This window comes from Acyrthosiphon pisum, chromosome A1, assembly GCF_005508785.2.
Source record: "Acyrthosiphon pisum isolate AL4f chromosome A1, pea_aphid_22Mar2018_4r6ur, whole genome shotgun sequence".
Taxonomy (NCBI): domain Eukaryota; kingdom Metazoa; phylum Arthropoda; class Insecta; order Hemiptera; family Aphididae; genus Acyrthosiphon; species Acyrthosiphon pisum.
In genome coordinates this window covers 93,646,388-93,659,718 of record NC_042494.1, presented here as the reverse complement: position 1 = coordinate 93,659,718, position 13,331 = coordinate 93,646,388, and the positions used below count along the sequence as shown (strand labels likewise).

The 13,331-nt window shown below is 29.7% G+C and overlaps 1 protein-coding gene across 1 annotated transcript in view; it reads right to left on the bottom strand.

Moving 5' to 3' along the window:
* LOC100167398 overlaps window positions 1-5,797 on the bottom strand; it is a 9,508-nt gene extending 3,711 nt beyond the window's left edge. Inside the window, exon 1 of the mRNA XM_001948167.5 lies at window positions 5,361-5,797. Coding sequence (XP_001948202.2) covers window positions 5,361-5,453 — 93 coding nt within the window. The 5' untranslated portion in view covers window positions 5,454-5,797. The remainder of the gene's footprint in view (window positions 1-5,360) is intronic.
* Window positions 5,798-13,331: the final 7,534 nt, after the last annotated feature.

Sequence of the window (13,331 nt, the reverse complement as noted above, 5' to 3'; positions counted from 1 at the left end):
TTTTCTCGAAAATGAACATATCGAAAAAATCGCCCACTATAAGACCCAAATAATGTTCTTACCTAAAAGTTTGATAATAGGTCGATTGATTCACTCTAGTATCAAAACTAACAGCTCACTATTGAGAATAGTGAACGACAATTTCCTATGTCGTACGTGTGTAAGACAGAAACAACAAACGCGGGTGTAGCGTCCTCTTATAAGGGTCCGTATTACAATAGTTAAACTAATGTTAAACCGCGGAATTCGACTGGTAAAATTAAACTATGATTGTAAAGTCAGAGCCCTACGTGTCTAAGTCGGTTATAATGAACAAAGTATATAATAATTACTATTTAATTTATAGTTATTATTCAATATTAGATAAGAAAATTGATAAAATATTTACTTCTGACATACTATTTATTAGGAAAGACTTAATACTTAATAAAAACTTGAGAAACATCGTTCAGGTGCATAGCAGTTGATACAGGCAAAGTACAAAATATTTTCAAGAGTTCATGAATATTTGGATAAACCTCTTTATCACAAACATCTAAAGCATGTAACCCAGTGGTGAATACAATGTTTTCAGTCACTAAAAATAAACCCATGGTAAATGGTAAATCTACAGTCTTCATGGTAATTTTGTTTTATTTACCGACTATTTATCGGGTTTATTATAAACACTCATGCATGAAAAATAATTCGCAGAGAATTCAAAAATATAGTATACCATACCACCATAAAGATATATGTTTTAATTTTCCGATATTTATGCCACGAACGACTAGTGGCGTATAGTACCTATATCAAAGCCGGCAAATTACCACGGCTAGAACATTTAGAAAACAGATATAGGTACCTACTTAAAACTTAAAAGTAGTATCATATTGAGAAATACAGAAAATAAGTAAACTAAATTTTACAAAAAAAAAAGGTCAAGGGGGGATATATCCCCCCCCTCCCACCGTAAATACGCCACTGAACATGCTTTAAAATTAAAATCTAAAAAAAACTTATGTGTATATGGTTCACTAGTGAATACTACTACTTCTAAATTTGATCATAGGGATAGGCAAAAATCACCCAGAAAATAAATATTATTGGAGCCAGGCCCGTGCGCAGGATTTCAGAATGGGGGGTGTTTTGAAAACAAAATGTATAACACAGATACATTAATAATTAGCAAATAGTATTATAACATATTCATATTTATTATTAATTTTGTAAGTACCTATATTAAAAGTGTTTTTTAACAATAATATAAAATACAAATCATTTTTTTAATACATTTACTCGACGAGGGATAGAAAAAAGTTGATTCAGTGCTTGAATTATGTCCACGTTTTATATCACGATGTATATTCAATGATGCCAGTCCCAAGACTGGGCATTAACTAGTTAATTTTGGCTTTTCATTAACATAACTGTTAACTTACTAAATTTCTTTTTTAATTAACGTGAAATTAACGAGTTAATTTTTCATTTCAAGAACTAATTTAAGTTAATTTATTTTGTTTTTAATTTTATCATATTTCACTACTTCACTATATTTCGTTTTCATGTCAAAAAAGGTGGGTAAGTGGATTTCGCTCCGCTGTACAGTAGGTTAGAAGTGGGTCACTGTATAATGGATGGTATTAAATTTGAATTCAATGATATAATATCATTGTATAAGAAAAACGATTCTGAGCGGAGACGGTATGTCAGTCTAGGTATAAGACATAATATTATATTAGGTACCTATAATAAATTCCAAATTAATCATATCATAATATTTATTAGGTACTTATAACGCGTTATACATCAACAAAAAACCGTGGTACTATCATAGATATATAATAGTATACTTTAGAAGTTTCAAGTACCCACGAATAATATTATACAATCACAACAAAATAACTAAAATAGTTATCCTAGGTTTTTAATATGTAATTTCGTCCAAATTTGTACTTAAAATGACTATAAAAATAAACTGCGTAAATGTATTTTTTAGATTTTTTGGTAACAGAATTAATTACTTACGTGGAATCTTGTTTTAAATTTTCAATTCTTAGATACAAAAATTGAACATTTTATAAATTTTTAACTACAAAATAATTTTTCAAATTAAAATTTGATAAATTTTGTCAAAATTTGATCTTTAAATGCTTATAAAAAAAAACTGTGCCTATGTATTTTTAATATTTTTCAACTGATATTGTAACAATATATCAGGAGCTTTGTATTAAATTTATACACTTTTTTAATCAACAGATAAAACTTTATTGATATTTTTAGAAAAAAAACTAATTAAATTGGAAACTGAAATTGTCCGTAAACTGCTCAAAACATTTTGAAAATTTTATCATGTATAGAAAATGAAAATATAAACAACCAGTGAAAATTTCATGTATTTACAGTCATTCGTTTTAAAGTTACACCAAAAACCAAATTCAATTTTGCGTAAAATTCCCGTTTTTCTTTGGTTTTTCTTGGTGCTTTTGAAAATTACTGGGAATTTTAAATTTTGACTTCCCCAATGCACCAACGATATTCACTTTCCAATCGAATAAGATACTGAAGTTGAAAATCGAAGCATTATTTCGACTACTTATCGTGTACACAGACACAAAAAAAAAAATAATAGAAAAATAAAAAAAAAACACACATCATTGTAAAATCAATACATTTATCGTTCCACTCAGAATCTAAAATGTAAATAATATAAATGTGTGTTTTTTTTTATTGGTCTTAAACTCGGCAAATTGTGTTTATTAAGAAATTAAATGTATGTATATACTCAGAAAAAGGACAGAAAAACAGTAGTTGAATACATTTTTTTGGACCCCCCCTCCCTTGAATAAATCTTGGTTGTGCCGCTGGAATTATGTTTCAACAACAAAAAAATATTCAGCACCACTAAGCTCCGCCAGCGGGAGCTAAGTAAAAAAAACGTAGTGGCGGCACGACAGTGTATTATCTCGAAGCAGGAGTTGCGCATCTAAACAGTATACATTTTGATGTTTTTTTTTAACCAGACCTAACTGATATCTACTCAATCAATTAATACCTAATAAATTGGAAAAAATCAGAAAAATGATGCAGATGATCCTTTTGCAAAAATCATCGAAATCGTACTGTTAGAAATTAAGTTATTAAAGGAAACGTGCAAACTTTTTAATGAATTTTGGAATCAAGGCGGCCGCATGTTGTCGTAATTATTATTAGTATTAGTGTATTCGTGTGTTATTAGTTTATTACTGACTGCTGTTGTTAGTTATTACTGTGTTCGAACCTCGCGTACAATTATAATATACTAGCTATTGGTATTATTTAATTACGAATATGCCAAGTAAAGTGGCAAATACAATTCATAGGTGAAAATAATAGGTGGGGCCGTGAGGGGGGGCTGGGGTGCTCCGGGAACCACTTAAACACACATCTCAACAAATTTCCTAAAAATCGGTCCAGCCGTTCAGGAATGCATAACGAACAGATAGACAAACATAATTTTTTTATACACTTATAAATCGCCTGCCGCAGCAAAAAAGGTCGAATTTTTATTTTTCCATTTTTTTTTTTCAACTTGTAACTGTTTTTTGTAGTTCCCACCACGACGTAGAGAAGTCAGAAGACCTACATGAGTATAAAGTCTATGGATTATGGATATAATACAATAGTTACGTATTTATAATGCTTTTGTTTTTAACAATGCCAGTTCGGTGCTTCAACATGAGATTCGGTTCCGACATGGTCTGGCAATGACTGATAAAAGTCCGGTAAATAGCCATTTGATCTGATAATAAGAACGCAGGCGGAGCTCAGCGCCGATAGCGTTGTCGTATAAAATCATTAACTTGATTCATAAGAATCCGATTTTGGTCCAACAATGCGGCTATATAACACTATTCAATTTTTGGGGGACGAAGTGGCCGAGTGGACTAAGGCGTCGGTTGCGGCGCGCACCGTCGCCGGTTCGAATCTCGGTCACGGGCAGCACTTCTCTCCGGGCAGACATCTGTCTGGAGAGAGAGGCCGCCATCCCCCGATCGGGCATGGCAGAAACTTACGGATGCCCAATTTGAAATTCTGCCAAACTAAAACACACGTGCTTACAAAAACCTACAGTACCCTCCCCCACAGTTAAAAACCACCCAATGGCCTAAGTTGCCGCGGGTTAATTAATAAAAAAAAAAAACTATTAAATTTGTTTTATAACTTTGCGGTGCGGCGGCACGTTGTTGACATTTTTAAGATTACTTCCGTTGTTATCAGTTAGGCCCGTTTCACATGGACGCGTATCGTACGCGCGCGTTTTTAGTTTACATTGGTAAGTTCATATGCCGGCGACGGGCGAGGTAATATCGTCGGAGTGGTGCGTATGAATTTAACCAATGTAAATGAAAACGAGCGCGTACGGTACGTCGCGTATGATACACGTCCATGCGTGAAACGGCCCTTAGGTGGACTGCACTGTTGAATTCTTTGTATGATCGTTCTGGCTACTCCTTGGCAGCAGCTGCACTCAATGTTTATAAATAATATTATAATAGTAGGTAGCTATAGCCTATAAACCTTGGGCTGCAGTGTCGTGTCCAAAATCGAAAATTTTCAACTTAACAACAAAAAAATCCACAACTCCTGCCTCCTTCTGGTTAAGATAGTCAAAATACACGTACGAAAAAAGTTCGTTCAGGAATCTGAGGTAATCCCACTTCCGAGATTATAGCAACGTATACCAGCGGTTCGTACGTCCGCCAATCAATGTTGTCATGAAAAACAATATTAATTTAACACAATTTTAATGAAAATGAAAATGAAAATCACTATTAAAATAAGTTTATTGCTTCATTGAACAATTATAATTTACATAAAACCAGGGCATGAAACCGATTTTAAATAGGTACCGGTTAAAACCATTAAAAACCGAAATCGATACTGAAACCGAAAACAAAATCGAAAAAAACCATTACCGGTAATCAAAATCGAAATCAAAAAATATAAAACCGGTAATCAAAATCAAAAACGAAATCAGAAAAAATAAATAGGTACCTATATACGAAACTAAAATCAAAATCGGAAAATATAAATACCGATAATCGAAATCGGAAAAAATATTTACGGTTTCAAGCCCAGCATAAAACACATGTAGGTATAGAACTGTAGAAACAATTGTGACGAACGCTGATATACAATCATCGGACGTACGCACCTGGTCCATAGAACTAACTACCTCTATATATGTAAAATACCGAGTATAATAATAATAGTAATAATAATAAATTACTACACTACATTAACCTTATAAACATGATTTTTGCTTATTGTACAAATATATTTACAGATTGTACAACACATAATTTGAAATTTTTTTTTTAAAAATATTATATACTCACGTGAATACAGTTCGGCCAATCGCGTTTCAATACTTGTTCACAGAAATATTCCATTATTGATTCGGGCATTTCTTCGAGAACTTCACTCCTCATGATGATGCTCGTGTATTATTTGTCGACGTAAGAATAATATTATAATATGTTATAATAAATCGTGAGATGAATCTATAACAATTGGGCGCACGATGGTATTGTAAATATTATATTTACTAAATATACGGTTACTAAACCGGTGTATAGGTAAAAAATAAATGGTACAGGCGTAGGTTTAATATAAACTAGCCATAGTATAGGTTTAGCTGATAGAGTATAGTCGGCTGCAGGTAGTATACGAGTGTATCGGATGACCGGTAAAATGTAAAATGGACGGTGCAGCAGCAGTGGTTCACGGACCCAAAACCAAGTGTTCAATATTCACGTAAAATACAAAACTCGTCCAAGTGTGTGTGAGTCTGTGTGATGTTCGGCGTAATGGAGGTGGAGGTTGGTGGTGGTGGCGGTGGTGGTGGTGGTGGTGGTGCTGTGTGCATGTTTCAGAAGGAATCCGTGACCCTTCGCCGTTGTTAATACGTACGTATGGTGGGGGTAGTCCTGGCGTGATCTACTACTACAGGCCTACAGCTGTATCTGTAGGTTTTCTGCCAAATGGTCTGAGTGACGCGTATTATAATAAAGATAAACTTATATTATTGTATTGTATACTGAACTCTCCGACGCAGTTCTGGTGTATGGAGGGTATACGCGCGGGTATACGTCGTATATACCCGGATCCCTATTTTTGGATTTATGAGTATACCTTTAGAGAGAAGATGTCAGCGCACTAATTTGTTTTCTCTCTGGCCACGCGCAACATAATATAGACAAAACGCATTTACGCAGAATCATTTTTTCTATGATTTTAAGTAATCTTAGAGTAAAATCACCCATTACAAAAAAGATAGAGAATAATATTTTTAAGGGAATGTCATAACGATTTGTCTAAATATTGTCTCAAAACAATTTAAACATAATTTAAATGTACAACATTTTTTTGTTTATTTTGAAAGTCAAATACAAAGTCAAATAACAATAAAATATAAAATTGATGTCATTCCTTCAAAAATAAATGTTTTGTGTTTTATCTTCCTTTAATATATTATTATATTTTATTGATATTACAATTAGATACTCACAAATCGACACAATGATATTTTCAAATGCAAAGTTTACAACAAAAATTAATTTAACCTATTGTACTGTAACATATAGTAGGTACCTTACTGTACTAGGTACCTATTAACTATACTATAGTAAAATAAATAATTAAAACAGCAATATAAATATACAATTAAATAATAAATATACTTAAATATTTAGTAATATAGGCTGACAGACCGTCGAGGATCTTTGATCAGAAAGACAGAACCGATTTTCGTATGCAACGATTTATCATTGAATTCAATAGTTATAATTCTATAGGCACTGTGGGTACAGCAGAGCGGTTACATAGGTATTGTCATAGTATCATATACGCCACGCATAGGCTTGGTGTGTATAACATATATATCTCGGTTTCCAATTCCCAAACCGTCAAACGAGTAAGTATCGACACCTGCCATATATAAGCTTATTTAAATTCTCCTTTTGGTAACCATGATAACGAGTAGGTACTGCACAAAAGGATAATTGGACAAAGTCCAACAGGATTTACACTCTACAACTCTAAGGACAAAGTCTTACTCTTTCTCGACTGACCACGATTTCGGTTAAAAACACTTTATTGATGCAAGTATAAAACAATCATAAAATAAAACACTTAGCCCGTGCTATAGTTGTTGCTTACCCGCGTTCAACCGTCCCACCTACTCGTCGGTGTTATATGTACAAATATTAAAGTGTCGCCTCAGCACATTTTAGCTTTATTGGACTGAGTTATTAATTTACTTATTTGCTAAATTGCATTCCTACATAAATACTAGATGTTTATATAATACCTATATATTATAATTTACAATTTTATGATTGTCTAAGGTAGAACACAACAATACTTTCCTCCTTTTTTTAATTGCTAATAAAATATATGCAGCTTTATTTTCTTCAAATTACTTAAACATTTTATCAAATAAAGGAGGATTAAAAGCATGTTTTAATAATAAAATGTAGATAGGGACAAATAACAGTTGTACTATATTTCGAATTTTGTTAAAACTAAAAATCTCGAAATTTGTAAATTATTTTGTTGGTGTAAATGCATAACGTATATGGTATATAATATATTAATATTCATAGGTACTTATCTAAGTTTTGAAAATGTAATCAAGGTTCCTCATAAGTTGTTATTACTGGAAGTATAAAATAAAGTTGAGCGTAATTCTACAAATATTTTTTTATAAGTGTCTGAAGTTAAAATTTTAACGAAATTGGATATTCACGGGAACGATATCTCATCAAACGATTTCCTTATTTTGTTGTAATTCCAAAATGAATAACTATAGGTACATTTTCACCAAATTTCTCACTTAGTGGAATTCAAACTTTCGTTAAACGAATAATATATATCGGGGCAAATGCCAAGGTACCTTGGTAATTATCCCGGTATTTATAATAATAATAAAATAATAATAATAATTTCTTTAATTACGGAAATAAATTCCTATTACAAAAATATAGTGTAATGACAGTTTGTGTTAAGTGCACATATTATGGGTTACATGTAATGTGAATATAAATAAGATAAAAAAAAAGTATATATTATATACAAATATTAAATGACTATTTAGGTACTTAAGCTTAAGGATATTATATAAAAACTAGCTGCTCGACCTTCCTCCGGAAGAAATTATTTTTTTATAATTTAATTTAAAAACATATGACTATTTTTTGGCTATACAAATAAAATAATATAATTACATATTTCTGAAAATTATATATCCTACATTTTGAATTCAATCACTGGAGTGGTAAATTGTATTCTTTTTATTATAGAATAGAGATAAGGTAGAAAAAAATGTAACAACAAATTATTTGTTCAATGAATAATATATATTACAAATGGAAAAATGCAAGTGCAAACAAATAAATAAATGATTAATAATAATAAATAATAATAATAATAAATAAACAAACAAACCGGTTTCCTTCGTCCCCAAAATCAAGTTAGATTCTTATATATATATATATATATAGATAGATAACATGATATAAATAAAACAGTAATATTGTGAGTATAGTGGATTATAAATGTAGGTAGAAGAAATAGAAGAGGGGAAAATATGATAATAAAAAGCAAAAAAATAAAAGAGAATAAAAGTTATTGAACCAATTAATAGAGCCTAGGTAATTTAAGGTAATTTATAATACCTAAGTAATTGCCTGAATTCCAATTAAAAACATAATCATTAAATATTGTAAGAGAGTAGAAAATAAATAATTAAGTTATTATTTAAGCTATAGTTATTAGAGGATGGATGGGATCAATAGTAATAATAGGAAAGTTATTTTTTTCAACTTATATGGATATTGAATAAGATAATATAATATAATCAAGTATTACATTTATTAAGTTTGAAATCCGATTGTATTAAAAAAAATTAAAATAAGATAATTTATCATTAGTGTGTAACTCAATGTTAGAATAATATTGACTGAAGGGAGATTATAATCACCCAACAATAAAATATCATGATTAGGATGTTTGTTATATACAAATTCTACAAAATCAAAATAATCGTTAAAAATATTAATATTAGATAATAACAAATACTAATTCAATTTTATTGTTCTGTAACAAGATAGGTTTTGAGATAAATTAATCTATAGTGTGTACCTATTGTTAGTAAAATAGTGGAGAAGAAGTAGACAAAACCGGTGACCACGACTATCAGAATAAAACTGCTCCACAAGCATCCGAGTCTTCGACTTCTATGCATGGTAATGGCGTTGAATGTTTAACATAGCCAACACTCTTAAATAGACCCAACGAAACTTTGTTCTTTTCATTAATAAGTCCATAAGGAGAGACACCACTCTCACCCATTACCTTTGTGACTGCCAACAAAATCAGCTTACCAAATCCACGTCCTCTGTAATCTGGATGAACCATCAAAGTACTAAGACCTCCATAACTACCACACATGACCCACGCCAATAGCTCGCCATTAAGCCGGCTAAATACACCTAAACCAATGTTTAACCTTACTGTATCGTAAAGGTCGGACTTGGGATAAACGTCGCTGTGAGTCCATAACGAATAAATAAAGTCGATATGATCCACGCTCAATTGGTCAATAAAAACATCTTCTGGAATCCTAGAAACAAAAATAATTTATAGATAATTGAATTTGAACTGAGAAATTAAAATTCATATTTTAACGAGGTAAGTACATCTTTTATTTTAACAATAAGTTTCCTCCTTTTTTATATAATATCGTTTGTTTTATATTCTGTAAAAGAAATATATAAGTTATTTTTTTATCTTATCGTATATTACAATGTGTTGACTATTAAACATAATTTAACATTATAACATGCTCTCAATTGATATTTATATCACTAATATAAATTACAATTCATAATCAGAACTAGGAAATTAAGTATTTATAGGTATATATAGGTGCATATTTTTTTCACGAAACACAAATGGTGGGTATATCGCCTAGACACAACAATTTAATAAACTAAGCTGTTTAATATATACATTTGTATTTTGCCTATTATTTTTGCGTTTTAGATTATGAGTGGAGCGATATTGATATGACAATGATGTGTGTGTTTTATTTATTTATTATTATTATTTTTTGTGACTGTGTAGACGAAAAGTAGTCGAAATATTGCATCATTTTCAACTTCAGTATCTTCTTCGATGGGAAAGTGAATCTAGTTGGTGCATTTTTGAGGTCAAAGCTTAAAATTTACAGTAGTTTTCAAAAGCACAGGGAAAAACAAAATACAAATTAAGAAAACAGAGAATTTATACGCAAAATCGGTTTTCGACAAAATCGATTTTAGTTTTTGGTGTAACTTTAAAAAAAATGACTATAGGTAGGTATATGAAATGATAACTATATATTTATTTAGAATTTTTTATACACAATAACATTTTCAAAATATTTTGACTTATTTTGAACGGTTTACGGACAATTTCAGTTTCCAGTTTTTTTAGTTAAATATAATTAAATCTATTATTTCTGAACTGAACAAACTTTTACTAACAGCAATTTTGCGTATTATATATATTTTACTATACAAATCAATTTTCCAATATGGTTTACTAGTTTAGGGTGGTTGTACTAACAATGCAATCAGGCCTCTTGAAATTCAACAGAATCTTGCCATAAGAATTTGTTTAAATAAAAAGGAATTATATGATTCGTCTACTACTAATTATAAAGTTTTTAAAGCTCTACCGGTCAGATATCTATATAAAAAGTTCTTTATTATGTTTCAAAATTCAAATTGATAACTTTGGTTTCAAAAAAATAACAGAAAGAAAAATAGGTCATATGACATGCAATTAAACTGCACTAATAAGAGTTTTGGGAAAAAGTTTGTGGACTATTTAGGTCCAAATAATTTTAATTCATTGCCACTGTACCTAAAAAAATTATTTTTACTAATGTAAATAAGAATAATTTTATAACTAATAAAAAAGCTATTGAATTACTTATTACTTAAACTTAAATTGTATATTAACTAGAATTTAAGTATTTAATATTGCTGGTAATCACAAATTTACTTTGTTTAAGTTTTTCTTTTTTTAACAATTTTTCTTTGTAAATCTTTTCATTTTTATTTTCTTTGTTTTTTAAATATTAAATTGATACTAGCAACTCATCTACCTCGCCACAAGGATTGCTTAATGAGGTCGATTAATCAATAATTTATTGTTACATTGTTACACTGTACCTATGTGATTTCGTTGTTTTGATTATTATTTATAAAAATAATAAAAAAAAAATTTCAGTTACCAATTTTTTTTTTATAAATGTCAATAATATTTTATTTGTTGAGTTAAAAAGCTTGACAATTTAATACAAGTATTCTAATATATTGTTACAATGACAGTTGAAAAATATTAAAAATATATAGTCACAATTTTTTTTATAAGCATTTGAAGTTCGAATTTTGACAAAAAGCGTAAGAATCACGAAAATATGCAAATTATTTTGAGTTAGGAATTCATAAAAATTGTTGTTTTTAAATCTAAGATTTTAAAGTTTAATACAAGGATTCCTCATAAGTTTGTCTACCTTATCAAAAAAAAAAAAAATGTCTACCAGAATGTCAAATTAAACTTTTATGAGCTTTTGAAGTTAAAATATGTTCAACACTCCATTTCTTATGTTTATAGTGATTTTCTTATTTTGCTGTAATCCAAAAACTAATAATCGTAGACACGGTATTTAAGATACCTACATGCAATTTACTGCGCTGTGTGCTTATTTTATAAATTCGTTTACTTGATAAAATTATTAAAATACTTTGAGTAGTTTTGATTGGTTAACGGACATTTTAAATTTGATTGTTATTCACTCTTAAATGAACAATTTATCCTAAATCAATTTGAAAATTAAAAAATGATTTTATAGTTAAAAATGTATGAAATATTCAATTTTTATAACTAAGAATTTACAATTTAAAACAAGGTTCCACATAAATTACTTTATTCACAATAATATCATTAAATATACTATCATAGGCTGACTGACCGTCTTCACTCTTCGTTCAATGGCTTTTTCTTAAGTGGGTCACTGTAATGGATGGTATTAAATTTTAATTCAATGATATAATATCATTGTATACGAAAAAAGATTCTGAGCGGAGATGGTTTGTCAGTCTAAGATATTTTATATTATATTTATTTTGTTTTTTCTTGTTATTAATACGGTAGCCGTTTATGTTGAAGTATTACTATTTAACTAGCTGAATAACCCGGCGTTTATAATTGTGATTAATTAACTCCTTTTGTGTGTAATTCTCCGTGCATAGGTATGAAAGCAAAATCATATTATATTTTAATTTTTAGTCATCCCGCGTTGCGTTGCCCGTGAGTTTCGCTTATGGTTATGCGAACAGTATGTTATCAGGTAAGCGTGTGGGAGATAAAATATAGCCTTTATTAGTACAGCTTTGTAGTTGAAAAGAAATTGTATACAGTATACACTATACAGTGTACCTAAAATCGTATTGAAGTCATAGTTGATCAACCCGGATTTTTAGGAGTATTTAATATTTAGATATTATTATATTTTGAGGGGTTATTTTATTTTATTTTTACGGAAAACCGGCGTTATTGTACCTATATTTGTGAAATAATTCGCATACCTATATAACCTGCAAACAAAGGCAACCATTAATAAACAAAAAACAGTTTCGATCTCCACCGTGAATCTTAGGACCCCTGTTGTACTACCTCTTTAAAAAGCGAATTTCAAAAAGTCCTTTCTTATTGCATATCTAGATCATTAGATGAACCGCAAAGTATTCCAAATATCAAGTTCGTACGTTTTATATTTTAAAACCAATATTGTATATTTAGTTAAGATTTTGCTTGATATATGGCGCCACTGTTATATTTTTACAATCCCTTATTTTCTCTTTGAGGGATTGAATATCCAAAAATCCTTTCTTAGCGGACTTTGGGTGGTCTCTTCCCTCAGTCTCTTCTGTCTATTTTATTATATGTTTTATCACTTAAGCTTATTGTTTATTAATTGTAACAGATAGCGTAATATAAAATTTTGTTAAAAAAAAAAAAAAAAAAAATCGTCGTCCTATACTGTATAGTTGTATCAGTGTTGGGAATTATCTAGATAAAATTATTTCTTTAATTATCTTATCTAGATAAATGTAATGGTTATCTGTGGTAATTTATCTAGATAAATAATATAATTATAAGAATATTTTTAAATACTAAAATAGCCAATAATTTACGAGAATCGAGTAGTGATTTCAAATACCAATATTTTTATAGTTAAAAAGGTGGGTAAGTGG